The following is a 15,834-nucleotide window of genomic DNA, read 5'->3' on the forward strand; positions in this document are numbered from 1 at the left end:
CTCTCCCCAGCCCAGTCATCACAGAAACATGAACTGAAGGACAATTTAGAATTTTACAACGAGGAGTCGAACGCATTCATTTTCTTTGTAAATTCGCATTGCCTATGACAAATTGATAAACTAGCTAGATAAACTCAGCGAAAAAGGCAGAGAGCAGTGTGCGTACAGGCTACGTCAATGACGTCAACTCGTTACAGTACGTGGGAAGACTTGCGTGGCAATAGCCAATCCTGTTTCTTGCTGTTGATCACCCGGTAGAAACAAAACTAATATTACCGAAAAATCCTAGCCAACGACGAGACATCGAAACAACTGCACTTTCATTTGCATATCGAAACACAACATCGAATGTTTATGCAAAGGAGCTAACGTTAGGGTTGCAATGTCTTCTCGCGTCTAACGTTACAATATTTGTGTTGCCATAACACAGACTGACCAACGTTAGTCTGTAACGTTAACTTCGGTTTCGGTTAACGTTTGCTAGCTGTTCAGGTTGGCGCGTCTCTCTCTTTCTTACAGATAAAGATGCTGTCTTCAGGAGATGTCCATGGTTGTCTTCGCAAACTGGAAACACTCCTGCGGTTGATAAAGTACCCAGGATATGTCGACTACAATGGGTAACAAAAAAAAACGTCCGTTATGTAGATGTGTGTTGTTTTGTTACCAATAACGATTCACGTTACGGTGCTATAACACCACAAGAAGCACAAAATGCAACCTTAGATAGTTCAAACGCTATCGTTACTGCTTTCCACCGTGTTGTCGTTTCATTTTGTGTTTTTTTCCACCGTGCTTACCTGTAACACTATCTGCTGTTTGGTTCATACAAACACCAGCATTTTGTGCCCTCTGTCTCAGTTACGACCAATCTGCAAATGTACCTTGTTAAACTAGAGACCATCTTGCAATGAGATCACACCAAATCGGGCGGGCAGGAGCATAACGTGGTGGGGGGCCTTCCCTACCCCTCTACTTCCAACGCCCTTGTTGGACCACACCTATTTTCGAACTCTGTATTCATTTTGATGTCAACTACACACCTGTACAGTTTCGTGACTGTATCTTCCACAGATGTCGGGCCAGGGGCGTAAATTGAGGGGGTCCCTTCCCTACTTCCTACCCCCCTACTTCCGGCCCCCTTGCTAAGACAAACTCTTTTCTCATTTTTGAACTCAGCCTTCATTTTGATCTCAACTAAACACCTGTAAAGTTTTGTGACTGCATTTTGCACAGTTGCGCTATCCCGGTGATAAAAGATGGCCACAGACATATAAACGCCTAAAAAAGTACTCAAAAGTTCCCGCCACAGCAGGTGACTCCAGGACCACATTTTGCCACAATGACGCGCACACACACAGACTCAAAAAGAGTCAACAATACCAGCATTGCTGTCGCGGCTGGTACTCATGCTCAGATTTGGTAGCTGCAAAATATGATTGTCACTCCCTGCCTAAACACACCTGTGTGTGAACTTGATTTTAACGCAACTATGAACTGTGACAGCTATTTTCAGCATTACACATCAGATTCTCTCTTTTCTCATTTGCATTTTTTAATCACAATCACCCTGTTGTTCTTTGTTTTGCCACCAGCCTTTCCAAAGGAGATCCCTCCGCTTTTCTACCAATTGTGAGCTTTACCTTCACCTCATTCTCTCCACCTTTTGCGAAGCAACTATTGGAGGCTGGACTGGAGCTGACTGGCAAAACTGACCTCCGATTCACTGACACTCTTTATAAGGTAACACATACACACATTCTGAGAGCTTTGTTTTTACAGATGCAGCATTACGAAATGCTGTCAAATTTCTTAATTCACATTCGTCCCCTCCCTCTGTGAAGCACAGTGACTACTAACCCACTAGTGTACAGTGGACTCTTACTTTTATGCTCACGATTATTCTACTAACATGCACTGCTCTGTTCAACTGTGAGTGGGTGTGTTTTGTGTGTGTAGGTGCTGCGAGATATCTTCCACTATAAACCTATACTGACCAAGCAGCAGTTCCTCCAGTGGGGTTTTTCTCTAAGGAAAATCTCTGTTATCTGTGACATCATTAACTTAGTCCTGCAGAAACACAACCAACTGAAGAAGGTACAGAACTTTTAATGTTTTTTTTATTTACATACTGTACATGTCTATGGGTGTATTTAATGTAGATGCATATTATGTAACTGTAATCTGTCACATTAAAGGCAGCCAAGCATTCTGCCTTTTACTTAAAGGTTAACTACTTTTTTCAACCTGTGACCCTGTTTCCCTATGTTTTTGCGTCAAAGTGACTGATGGGAACAATCTTTGAAATTGGTCCTGTATTAAGCAAGATCGCTGTAACGTGGCATTTTATTTAGTTTTATTTGAGTTTTAATTTGTCCAGTGGGGCAAGTAAATTTTTCTTCCACTTGCCCTACAAAAAATCCACAAGCGGACAAGCCTTAATGTCGAGCCCTGATGAAGCGTACTAGCGTAGCGTTAAATAAATACTCTAGACCTAAAACAAATTGTGTGACACCACTATCTGTGCCGCAAAAGTAATGAAGATTATAGGAAATAACACAACAGTACACAAACATCATTCAAGAAACAGCAATTCTGTAGTGCATCCAATAGAATTGTGTGTTTATGTGTGTTGTAGCCGAAAGTCCGATGTCCTGCCTCACACAAGGATGACAGAGGGGAAGCTCATCCAACAGTGGCTGATGCAGACACTGTAAGTATAGTGTAAAGTACCATACCACCACTAAAAGTACAGATGTGGCCTCTGAAATGCAGCGATGCCTGCAACCCCATCACAGAAAATGCATATGCACAGTGCTGAAAAATCTGACAATTTTTTTTTTCTTTTTTACTTGTTTTACTTGAAAAATTACACATTTTAAGAAACATTAAAAAGTTACATGTAACTTTTTAATGTTTCTTAATTTTTCATCTGATGATCATAAATGACCTGTAACAGCAAACGAGACTTGAGAACACAATTTTTACAGTATATAGTTTTGCCTTTGCCCAGGTCCACTTTTTCCCGCAAAGTCACAGAATGATTTACAGCAGGGAGACGGGTCACAGATTTCGGTGTATCACCGGAAAAGCCTGTGTTAGTGTATCCAGCCAGGTAAAGGGTAGCAGGAGATATCTTTATATAGGCCTAATTGTATTTTACTTTTATTTTAGAAGTTATCTGCTGTAGTTATGGCTGATACTGGGGCAGGGCCATCACAGGAAAGAAGAAAATGAAAAGAAGAACAACTAAAAGCTGAACAGATGGAGACAATTACGGGATTGTAAATTATTTAAAAAGCGTCCCCGAATTGGACTCAGGTATGTAATGTCGGTTTCACTCATAAAATAACTTTACAATGCGCTGTGTTGACAACATTAAATTACGTCCCACTTCCATTTAGCGCGGACGTTTTCCTTTTACTCTGCGTTTGTGTTGGCCTACCATTTTCTTTTCTCTTGTTCCCCCTGTACTTATGTACTTGGGTTTCATGAAGTGCGCTGTAACTCCGTAATCTACAGTGGGCACCGTGATGAAAATACCTTCATGACAGCAGGTGTGGTAAAAACACTACCACTTTTGTCCAAAGCAGCCACTAGAATCAACACAAACTGAAAGTAACATATAGCCACTTTAAGGAACAGAGCAGGAGTATACCCATATATAAACAGACCATTGTGCATATTCTGTACAACACAATTTAAAAAATAAAGTAGGTTGGCTTTCTTTAGAATACAGATATCTAGCTAGGGGCAGAGTTGTTGCACCTTTAAGCCGGCAGTGGAGGTAGTCGCAGAGCCGTAACAGAGCCGAACCAACGTCTGTGTGAAAGGGACTGCCGGCCTGGCGGGACTACATGCAGTATAACGCACGAGTCGACCCACAGGACGGTCAGAAAGTGACAAAGCAGCGTTCAGAGTAGCCAAAGTAAATAATAACTTACAGAAACATTGAAGCCATATTGTCCACGGACTGCGGCGGTCCGTCTGTCTTTCTCTCTACTGACAATTGTGCTACTATATAATATACTATATAAACTTGGCGGTGTGTGGGTCCGGTTGGGTTTGCGATGTTGATTGACTGTACGGATCTGCTCACACACACTAGACACCAATGCTGTTGTGTAACACATCACGCCTATTGCAATAGGCATGCAATGTAAAATCACACACTGGGGCGGCATTACGCCACCTTTGCTTGTTTCTGTGTGAATAAACAAAGCCCGCTTAATGGGAGACTATCATTGCAGCGCTATTGCAGAATCTGTGTGCGGCACATTGGCTAAAGCTTAGATCGGGCCCGAAAAATCAAGCCCGACCCTACCCGAGCCCGTGCATGTTGTGTCTGATCCCGGCCCGGCCTGACACATTAACTGTAATTATGAGCCCGAGCCCGATTTTAAACGTGGCAAATTTTCAATACGTGGTCCGTTATAACTGACGTTCTCAACTACAATTCTGAGTTGTTTGAACTACAGAAATCTGTTTAGAATTATCTTAATGAATAATGCAACAAGGACGAAGCATGTAAACTGCATTGTTTGTTTATTCAGAATGGTATGGATCCGAATGAAGAAACATAAAAAAAAAAACTCGACCCTAGCTCCCTCAGCTGAATAGTGTGGATAACTGATCAAGGCAGCAACATAATCAAAGCCCTGGAACCATATAGGAGACTTTCTTGTCTCAATCACCTAATTAATACTGTCCTTCGCCACGGTCTGCATGCCAACGTGCTGGGTATAGGAGAGACCATATCTGCTGCTAAAGGACTCGTGAGATATCTGAAACAATCTGGCCTGGTTGCGCAATTATCGAAGACAGTGCTACAGATGGGGGAGCCACGATTTAGCGCAGTTTACCTCACGCTCAAGTCAGTGCAGGTCAGGACATATACCCAGAGCTACGGGAGAAGCTGGAGAGGCATAGTTTTCTCCCCACCCAATTAGGCTAATAAAGTAATGATAAAAAAAACACAAATGCTTGATCAAGGGCCTGGCCCGAGGACAGTGGTGGGAAATATCAGCCCGGGGTGAAGTTCGGGCTCGGGCAGAGAATCTAAACTCTAACGTGGCTCGGTGGTTAGCACTGCCATAAGACATGCTAGGTAACTCCTGCCATTGCCCTTGACGTAGGTGCTGGCATTACAACTGGAGTTGGTCCCCTACGGCTGCTCACTGCTCCTAATTAGTTAAGATGAGTTAAATTCAGAAGATACCTTTTATTGTATGTGTAAATGTACTTGGCAAATAAATAAAGGAAGGAAAATGAAATGTAAAGGGTTCATCATGAATGGATCCATTCTGGGTTAGATTTTTTGTTTGTAAATGCAATTACCTGTTTAGTCAGTATGGCAAAGAGTGTGTTTTCTTACCTGGAAGCCTTTTATACTAAGGCAGTTACTTGCGTTGTACGTGGTCACAGGCACATTAAACCTACCTTAATGTCACTGAAATACACAGGAGTGTTAACAAGGATGTCAAGCGGTAAATTACTGTTAGCAGGTAGGGGGGTGCTATTTACAAAAAGGTGTGATGAGTCAGACAGGTGAATGATTAGAAATGCGCGTAGTTGAATGCCATTGTGTTTTTATGTGTTTCAGGTGTCCGAGAGGCCATTTGTTGTGAATCACGCAGAAAATTGCTCCACTTCTCACACAGACTCCACAAACTTCTCCCACGCGGAAGCCTTCTCCTCCCATTATGAAACCTATACCTCTCATAATGAAGTGCACTCCTCCAATTCTCCTGGAAATGGATTTAAAGAGCTGGCAGGACGGGAGGAGGACAAGGATAACATTCTTTACGTAAGCTAGGGCTGCAGCTATCGATTCTTTTTGTAATCGATTAATCAAGCACTTTATCGATCGATAAATCGGATAATTTTTTTTTTTGCGTTTTTAATCAACCAAAACAAATAATGCATAACGAAAATGATGTGGCTGTAAAATTATCAAGCATTTGGCTTTTATTTCTCAAATGATATCAACCTCAAACTAAGGCATACATTAAACATACATAAACATTACATTAAGTTTTGCAACTTAACTTTCAGAACTACAAGTTTCAACCTGAGACTGATCTGTGTATATATAGCCAGTCTCAGGTTGAAACTTGTAATATATGTAACTTGTAATATTTACATATAGGCCTATATGTAAATATTAGTTATACTCAACCTATTTTCATTCATATATTTGATTGATGGTGGAGAGGTTTCTCTCTCTCTCTCTCTCTCTCTCTAACAATCAGCTGTTTTTCCGAAGGAATAGTCAACAAGTCAGCTCTTTAGATCAGATCGTGGTCACCACTACGTATTTTGTTGTCTTTGTTTTTGGTAGTTGTTGTGTTTGGTGTGGTTTCATCGTCCATACGACTCTGATTTACTTTAGTCGGTCCTCTTCGTGGAATTGATGATTAAGTTAGACTCCATGTTTTCTGTTGAGATACTGACGTCGTGCTATTATTGTGGTAAGCTAGTTTGATTTTGCAGTAGACACACTGTACAGAGTTTTAGTTTTAATTACGTTTGAACGGATTCCAAACTTTGGACACTTTCTGTTGTTTTCACCAGCTTGTCTCTCATTAGCCCCTCGCTATTTACGCTCTAGCATGTGTCGCCAGCAGCAGACTGAGCAGCGTCTGGTGTGCGACAGTAATGCTCCGTGCGGAAACACCGTCCGTCAGCGATGCAACGTTGGTAACATTGATGAACATGATGAAGCTTCGAGGCAAGTCCTTTTGCATCGAGGATTTTTTGTAATCGAATTATTCGAGGAATCGTTTCAGCCGTAAGCGTTTACCAAACCAGTATAAAGATTAAGCGAAAGCTTGTGATAGACTTTAGGAAAGGGGTTTGAGTTCCGTACTGAAACTTTTAAAGGCCAGTTCAGACAAAAGATTTGCAACGAGACGAGATGAAACTTGCAACGTATCCGTCTGCAGCGTTCTAAAACCTGCCAGTTCACACCAATGTGAGGAGACGTTGTATCATCTCCATGGCAACGACTCTTTGTACTTCCGTCCTAACTTCCGACTAGCAGGCTTTTTTGTTATTTATTGCATCTAAATATGAATGCGGATAACGTTAGTGATAGTGAGATGCTTGTTACATTTCTATGATTCACGGCTTTGTACGCGGCGCTCCCTCTCTTCAGTCACTCTCTAGCTCGCTCCACCGTACGTGCTTGCAGGCGCACATTGAGCCGCCCTTATTGATTATGAATCATTTTATTGTAGCTGACTTGACAAGATGACTTGTCTGTTGGCTGTTGAAACAGCTGATGTCTCTTACGTTCTAAAACCAGCCTCTGGAGACTCGATAAGCCGAGTCGCAGCAACCGCATCGGCTGGTTTGAGACGAGACAGGCCGGTTCAAACCGCTACGTTCTAAAACGGTATCGCCTCGTTGAGAATCTTTGGTCTGAAGTGAGCTTAAAGGCCTGAAGTTCAGAGGGCCACTGGATCCACCCCAGATCTTTCCAGAGGAGTTTGAACACATGCCAATATAAAATGTAATGTTACTGTCTCTCTTCCAGTCATCAGAGGTGGAGGGAAGGCTCTCAGCACTGGAAGCTCAACTTGGGGGTCTTCTGTCTGGGCTAGACAGGCTTAGTATCCTGGAGAAACGCCTGGAGGAACTGGACAAACCCAGAAACACAGACAAGGTGAATAAGTAATTCTTTACGCTACCTCTTTAATATCTAATTTCATGTATTTTATATTGTTCTTTTATTGGACAGACAGCAAAGATAATTTAATAAAACATTACAATTGCAGATACCTTTTCTATTTATCATGTTCTATTCCAGAATGAAGGACAAGTCATCACTATATCCAGAGAGAGCTGGGAAAATCTGATGAGCAGAGTCCTGTTATTGGAAACTAAACAAGATCTGAGCAATATACAGGTAGTGTACAGGCTGTAAAAGTTCATTTCATGAAAACATAAATATGAACTGCCAGCCATAAGTGTTTGGAACATTGGACAGTTAAACACACATTTATCAGAAAAGCTAAAGTTATAATAAAAAAACAATTCCAATAAAATTAAGATGATAATAGTAAGATTATTTTTTGGGTATTTTAGGCCTTTATGTTTATAGGAGAGATGGAGACATGAAAGGGGAGAGAGAGGGGGAATGACATGCAGCAAAGGGCCGCAGGTCAGAGAGTTGAGGAGTAAATCTCTATATACGTCATAGAATTCAAGGGGGTGTAAAGGCATTGATAACTTTGCCAAACGGTGCTGTCGCTACTTTGTTTTAGCGGTTTATTAGCAACCTGTTTCTTGCAGATTGTCAAATTAATGAGAATACAGCTGTTAGAGTGAATATATAAAGTCGAAGCCGACTCTGACAGCTGAAGGGCAGCTAACGTTAGCTGTCTCCAGTGTTTCCTCTATGTTGATTTGACAGTGGCGGCCCCCCACGGCAACATTTCTGCCCCCCCACGGTATCAGAAATAGGGCTGCATTGTTAGAGTGCATGTCGGAGAACGTTTGTATTTTAGGTGCATTATTTACATGCTGAAATAGTTACACTGCATTAAGATAATGTAATTAATAGTGGGGTTATTGTTATCTGCTACAGAATGCTTAGCCTATATGTCAAGATCAAAGTTGGCCTATATAATAACTCAAAAAATACAGTTCAATCACAACTGAAAATATGCCTCATTGTGTGTGTGAATAGAGGTGATAAATATATTTGTTTATGTTGCAACGAAGTGTCAGTTCCGTTTCATGGGGGGGGTGGTGTTCGGACCTGCCCCCACTGCTAAAAAAAATCCGAAAGGAAACACTGTGTCTCCATTAAGCATCGGGTATACTCGAATGTGACACCATGCGTGGCCGCTGTAGATGGTGCGCGCGCTACGAGCATGCACAGAGACGTTTACGCTCAACGGGTTGTTCGTTGCAGTATTCTCTGAAACACCAGAGGGTGTACAAACAAAATAATTTGTAAGTAAGCAAGTAGTAGTATAGATGAAGGGACTGGAAGTAAAGGAAAGCAGGCTGCCTGGCAACAGTACTAAACACATCCATGTTAAACACCGACGTGCTGCCAAACATTCCAATTATCTACTCTAACATTAACATGACTGCTGTTTATCTCCAAATCAAAATGACTGCCTGTAACACAGTTCCATGAGGCCGGTTTTTAGCTTCATTCAGTTCATCATGAAACTGGCTGGCCACATTTGACCATGTCAATGTGGTCGAAATCATCAGTGCCATTGGATTTCCTGAGTGCCCGATAGTCTATATGAAAACAAAAAAAGGAATGAATAGTCAAATTGAAAAAACAGGCAAATCAGGAATAAAAAAAGTGATTCGGGTACAACCCTAAAACACTTAACTTAGTCCAGGTTGCAGTGACAGTAAGGTGAGCATGTGAATAGACTTTTTTAAAATTATTTTTCTTTCTTTTTTCCCTGCCAGTCAGACTGATGGCAAAAACATTATGGTTATGGTTAGGTGCCTTGAAGTCAATGAGACTGGGGGGCTTAAAACTCCATTGTTAAAAAGGGATTAGCTTGAAACTAGCACTAAGCCAGTTTTAAAGGGGTGATAGAATGCAAAACTGATTTTACCTTGTCATAGTTGAATAATGACAGTTTAGTGGGTAACTAGGACATGCATAGAACCTCTGAATCCCATTGACACCTCTTTTCTCTGCAAATCTCACTATTTGAAACTGCCTCTGAAAACGGGCGAATCTCAACAAGCCCCATAGTTGACGTCAACTATTGCGGCTCCTCCTCATTTGGCTCTAGTCTGTGTTTGTCACGCCCCAACATTTGCATAGGCTACACAACTGACCTGAGATCAGTTAGTCTTCTGAATCGAGGTCATGCAGATCTCAGAAATTGTATACATTGTTCATATGCTATTTTACCATTAAATTCACTTCTGAGACTTTTTTATGCGAGAAATCAACTATGTAGAGGTCAAATATGGGCTGTTTTACGAAAATTTATGTCTAATTGCAAATTTTGTCCGACTGTGTGTCGGACTTCAGAGGCCGGTGCTGCCTGTGTTGCTGCCTCGCCGCCCGGCCTGCCTCCCTTCACACACCCCGGCCTGCTGTGAGCTCGATTGAGCTCCGTTACGTCTGGCAGCCCACGGCACTTCATACCCGTGCAAAGTCACCGTTTTGGGCTAATGAACTACGAAACGCCGCTGCTCTGACAGAGCTCCAGGGCCTGCAACTCCCCTCTTCCTGCTAGCTAAATGCCCGGTGTATGTGAGTGAAAGCGCGGTCAGCAAGCTTGTGACGCCAGCATTCTCTTACCACAGGTTCCAGTTACTCTTTTAATGTGTGTAATTATAATGTGTTGAGTTATTTAAACAAACGATTGGGAAAATAAACGCTGCTTGTCCGTGAGTCTCATTGATAGAGCCTGAGGCTGGATGGAGCTCTATCAAGGAGAGCTACCTAGCTAGCCTCCTCTTAGAATTCCTCTGGAATTCACAAAAATTAATTAACTTGAAATCGGACACCGTTGTTAGCTTTATAAAACATTTAGTTAGATGTTGTGTAAGTGGCGTGACGAAATTCGAACTGTAAATATACTCGAATTACGACCAAAAATGAAGCTAACTAGCCGCAATATGTACACATAGGATTGAAGGGACAGTCGCAGCTAACGAAACCCTTACAGCTCACAAATATTCATTAACTTGAAATCGGACACCGTTGTTAGCTTTATAAGACATTTAGGTATATATTGTATAAGTGGCGTGACATGTGGTAAGAGATTGCTGGTGTAACAAGCTCGCTGACCCCGCTCTCACTCTCACACACGGGCCATTTAGCTAGCAGGAAGAGAGGAGATGCAGGCCCTGGAGCTCTGTCAGGGCAGCGGCGTTTGGTAGTAGTCCACCAGCCCAAACGGTGACTTTGGTGCGGTGGGGTGCTGCGTGGGGTGCCTGCAGTACCCGGAGCTCAATCGAGCTCACAGCAGGCCGGGGTCTGTGGAGGAAGGCAGGCCGGGCTGCGAGGCAGCAACACAGGCAGCTGAACTCCGCCACACAGTTTTACCAAATTTGCAATTAGCCATCCATTTTTGTAAAACGGCCCATATTTGAGCTTTATATAGTTGATTTCTCGCATAAAAAAGTCTCAGAAGTGAATTTGGTAAGGAAACATTGCAGTGTCTGGAATATGAGATTCTGTCGCGTTTCTAATGTGTGTGTATTGGGGATTCGCTCAACCAATCAGCACACGACCTCTAATGCGTGTGTATGGCGATTCGCTCAACCAATCAGCGCGCGTCTCTACGTGTGTGTACGGGACTAAGGCTCAACCAAGCAGCGCGCAGCTCATCTAAATATTCATGACCATACCATATTTGGAAGCAATGCTCTTGTTACAAATAGGGCCAAAACACAGGGATGCATAAGGGCCAATAAAATATCAACCAGGCCATTTTCAGCCCAACTAATGTTACATACCCCATTAGGAGACCATAAGGAACAGTGTGAAATACCCTATATAATCATTCTATCACCCCTTTAAGATTAATCCTTGCCTAAGCACATTTTTAAAATGACCGGTGCCCTTTGCTTTGTCACCTTTCTATCTTAGTTAAGTGTCCCGCCTCCATGTCCGTTATCTGCCTCCTCCTGTTCCTCCAGCTCCATGTCTGATGCTTCAAAGGTGAGACAGACAAACTCGCCTTGCTGCCACTATGAATGTAAATGGACTGTTTTTATATAGCGCTTTTCTAGTCTTAACGACTACTCAAAGCGCTTTAACATAGTACAGGAACCATTCACACACATTCATACACTGTGGCCGAGGCTGCCATACAAGGTGCCACCTGCTCATCAGATAAACATTCACACACATTTACACTCCGATGGCGCAGCATCGGGGGCAACTCGGTGTTCAGTGTCTTGCCCAAGGACACTTCGGCATCGAAGTTAATCGAACCACCAACCTTCCGATTGGCAGGCGACCTTTCTACCACTTAGCCACACCTTTTCCTTCTTTTCCATGATTAGGGCCATCATTTTGTAAGTGACATCACCTTTTGGTTGTATTATTTATTTCATGTTCTTATTGTGCTGTGTTGTGAACATCTCGGGGCATTGTTTTCCCTGACCATGCATTTAAAAAAAAAAAAAAAAAAAAGTCTTACAAGGCGTGGGCACCATCCAGTTCTCTCCATTTCAAAACAATCACAAAAAGCATCTTTATTTTCTGATGAGACTCTGTAGAAACTAAGTTGTTGAGGTTGTAGATTTTGGTGTTGTACTGAGTTGCATTATACTGTAAAGTGTTATTTTCATCGTTCTATTGTCTTCTCATGCCCGCAAGATAATGACTTATTATTAAATATTATTTCTGTTTTTCTTTTACAAATACGCTTCTAGTTTTCTATGTGTGCCAGAAGAAAACTGAATGAATTCTAATAATGTTAGCTGGTGGCATTAGCAAACAGATTTCTAAACAGAAAGCAAGCATGTCTCAAATGTCATGACTGGATGACAGTGTGTACTATTTGCTCATACATAATTTGACTGAACAATACAAACAATACATCAAAATCTAGCTAGCCATCTACATGCATGTCTGCTTTCAGGCTGCAGTAAGTCTTTCTTCAGCAAGAGCAAGAACTATATTTTCTATATTTTCTTGTCTGTTTCTTTATCCAGGAGGACCTCAAGGACAGGCTAGAGAGGATCAACAGCATGTAAGCTCTTAATTACAGTTTTTCAATATCAAACACTCAGTTTCTCTGAAAATACTCTTTTCTACAGACCTCAGAAATGGCCACTGAAAAGAAGTTCAGAATTTACCACATTATGGTTGTGAGATCGTTCTGCTCCCTGATTTTTTTAATTATTAGTTCTTTAATTAAGAGTTTTATGTAATTAACTTTGTTTCAGTTTTCCCAATTTCTGTTTTGACAGGTTAAAGGTACACACAATTCTAGCGCCAAATCTGGCTTACCTTTGTTATCTGTTTAGGGGTCAGACTGTTTTGGCCCTCCAACAAAACTACAAAAGTTAGCTCTGTTTAACCCTTGTGTTGTCCTTCGGGTCCCAGTGACCCGAAGGACAACACAAGGATTATGTACTTCCATTTACTTTGTTGAGAATTGCTCTCTAAACAAGGGTTAATACAGCACCTTAGTTCTTGTTTGTACAGCATTTTGGTCAGCTTAAACTGTGTTTAAATGTGTTCTAGAAATAACCTTTACTTACTTACTTTAAAAGAAACCGGTTTTAGAGAGCAATTCTCAACAAAGTAAACGGAAGCACATAATCCTTATGTTGTCCTTCGGGTCACTGGGACCCAAAGGACAACACAAGGGTTAAGATCTGATTCCTTTCACATAGGGATAGTTACTACATCTAGCCCAGCTTGATAATAGCAGCGACACTTGGCTTTCTAAACTTTAATCCTATGAATGTTTCTTGATTTTATAGAGAAGTTGTCATATTTAAAATATTTAAAATCATATTATATTTCTAATACAGTATTGTTTTGCACAAATTCATTTCATGATTTTTGTGTTTGTGTATGTCTGAAATTTGTAGGCTGAAGAGCACCTCCAGTCTGCTGAAGAACACTGAATCCTCCACAGCACACTGCAAATAAGTAATGTTAAATTACAGTATGTACTATTACACCACAATTTTGGTGCACTTTTCTATCTTGGCATTGTTAATGTACCTTTTTAAACCCAGTCTTGCATTGCCAGACCTATCTCGTTTGTATTTCTCTAAACCAATCACAACCCTCCTGGGCGGCGCTAAGCTCCGGATGCAGCAGATAGCAGAGATAGCGGCGGGGGATGGACATCCGTCATGTCAGGCTTTATCCCAGCACTGTACATCAGTTGAGCCAGATAAAATTATCGCCATTATGTACTTAATCACAAGCTACTTTAGATGAGAAACTGCTGTATGTGCTTTTAACTTTTAAAAAATACAGTCACAATGAAAACTAATGTCCACTTTAAAGGCCTCAGCTGATGAGAGTTGAGTAGATGATTTCCACGGTGTTAGCTCCTTACAAATAAATGCTCTATTCGTAAAACTGCAGGTGCTTGTTTGATTTGTTTTTCATTTAAGGTTTTTATTTATATATTTTTTTTTTTATTGATAACACTCAACACTGAGTTAACTTTTTTTTTTTTAAACCTTTCACACAGTCAGCACATCCGAACCCAATGTGGTCTAAGCTTTGGATCTTTCAAAACTTATGAACTGAAGCCAACAAAACTACAAAGAGCACCTTTTTTTAGAGTCCTGGTAACAAAGCAACCCCATCGACCACAAGTGAGAAGATGCAGAAAGAGAGACACTGGTATAACAGAGATGTGAATTGGGGACTGCAACTAACTGTCAGGCTATATCCCCTGCAGATCTTGGGTAGAGCAGTTTGGGCTGGCAGTTGGACCATCAAAATGCTTGTTGGGAGATCCAGTACATTTAGGGACACCCCCTTAATTTGTGCTTTCTTTCTCTCTCTCTCTCTCTCTTTTTCTCTCCTACCGATCCACAGAAAAAGTACGTGCAGCGGGGTGTACATGCGTGGAATCCAAACATTTTGGCTTGCGACGGGAGAAGGGTCGTATAGGCACGCTGTAAGAAGTCTTGAGTCAGCTGCTTAGCCGAAAAGTGCAGACTTTGAGCGGGGATTATTATTTAACAGGGATCAAAACATTAAAGGAATATTTCACCGCTGGAAAGCTGAATATATCTTTAAATTGGGTCACTTATGTAGTAGAAATGTGAAAAAAAAATTGAAATTGGTGCCTTCTAGGCCGAGAAAAGCCAGAAAATGTGTTTTGGTCTTATATGTATGAAAAACACCAAATTCCAGAATGCACCTGCTTCGTTGCTTTGAGTCCACTCCCAAGCCACGCCTACCGCTTGACAGACTGACAGAGGCATTCAACTCAACTCAAAGCGTGTTTTATTTTCATTTCAACCAATATACGAAACAACGTTTCATGCGTGACTCAAGTGGTGTTACACATTTAACATATATAAAAACGACATTATATGAAAACGACATACCGAAACAGGCTACATTTAGTACACACACTTTATAGGCTCCGTAAAGTTCAGCTACACATACTAGCATTAGCGCGGTGGGCTGTAAACACAGAGCATAAACACAGCCGTGAATTAGTGTGTAATGTAGAATGGTCGGCATTTAACAGTCACAAACTCCACCAGCAGTTAGCGTTAAATGGATACAAATCACCACATTTCTGCACCACTTCCGGTGTTAACACAGCCCACCTCTTTTACCTGGCGACAGAGCATCTCTAGCTTTAGGGCTAGCAGGCCTGGTAGCTGGACAGTCCGGTTACACTATTCAGGCATGTTTCCACAACAAAAACACAACAGTCTCTGAACTCACGTTGGGAGTGTCGTTGAAGTTGGATGTAGTCCAGTTTGTGGTCTAAATGAGCAGACACTTGCAAGCAGGATCCGTAAAGTTCAGCTAACGCATACTAGCATTGGTGTAGCTAAACACTGAGTATAAACACAGGCGTGAATTAGCGTGGAATGTCGAATGGTCGGCATTTACAGTCACAAGCTCCACCAGCAGTTAGCAGTAGCTAGTTGGATTTTATTTCTACACCAGTCCACCTCCACGGGCCGGCGAGAGCAGCCTGGTAGCTGGATAGTCCCGGTTCCGGTACACTGTTGTTCAGGCATGTTTCCACAACAACAAAAACACAGCAGGAGTTTCGTTGAAGGAGGATGTAGTCCTGCTTGTTGTTTAATGAGCAGACACTTGCAAGCAGGATGGCTGGGACAGGTGGACAGCTAGCGTTAGCTTTCCACCTAGCCGATGAGGATGTC

The 15,834-nt window shown here is 41.8% G+C and overlaps 1 protein-coding gene across 2 annotated transcripts; it reads left to right on the plus strand.

Annotated features, from left to right (window-relative positions):
* Positions 1-192: 192 nt before the first annotated feature.
* On the plus strand, positions 193-14,049 carry cep44 (centrosomal protein 44). Of its 2 annotated transcripts, XM_039804222.1 has the most exons (10): positions 197-617; positions 1,593-1,740; positions 1,957-2,094; positions 2,636-2,710; positions 5,600-5,803; positions 7,535-7,663; positions 7,808-7,906; positions 11,588-11,659; positions 12,661-12,698; positions 13,549-14,049. In XM_039804222.1, exons 1-10 carry the CDS (start codon positions 526-528, stop codon positions 13,607-13,609), a joined length of 1,056 nt encoding a protein of 351 aa, XP_039660156.1. In that variant the 5' UTR covers positions 197-525; the 3' UTR covers positions 13,610-14,049. The 2 variants fall into 2 exon arrangements, with proteins under 2 accessions (XP_039660165.1, XP_039660156.1); XM_039804231.1 differs by lacking the exon at positions 11,588-11,659 and having other exon boundaries at positions 193-617.
* The last annotated feature ends 1,785 nt before the right edge of the window (positions 14,050-15,834 follow it).

Source organism: Perca fluviatilis, chromosome 1 (genome assembly GCF_010015445.1).
Source record: "Perca fluviatilis chromosome 1, GENO_Pfluv_1.0, whole genome shotgun sequence".
In the NCBI taxonomy this organism is placed as follows: Eukaryota; Metazoa; Chordata; class Actinopteri; order Perciformes; family Percidae; genus Perca; species Perca fluviatilis.

What these genes read in the sequence shown, in the direction of transcription:
- cep44 (XM_039804222.1), top strand. Translation starts at nt 526, where the DNA reads ATGCTGTCTTCAGGAGATGTCCATGGTTGTCTTCGCAAACTGGAAACA. An exon ending in ACAAGGATAACATTCTTTAC is followed by an intron (nt 5,804 to 7,534) that starts GTAAGCTAGGGC and finishes TCTCTCTTCCAG; the next exon opens with TCATCAGAGGTGGAGGGAAG. An exon ending in AACCCAGAAACACAGACAAG is followed by an intron (nt 7,664 to 7,807) that starts GTGAATAAGTAA and finishes GTTCTATTCCAG; the next exon opens with AATGAAGGACAAGTCATCAC.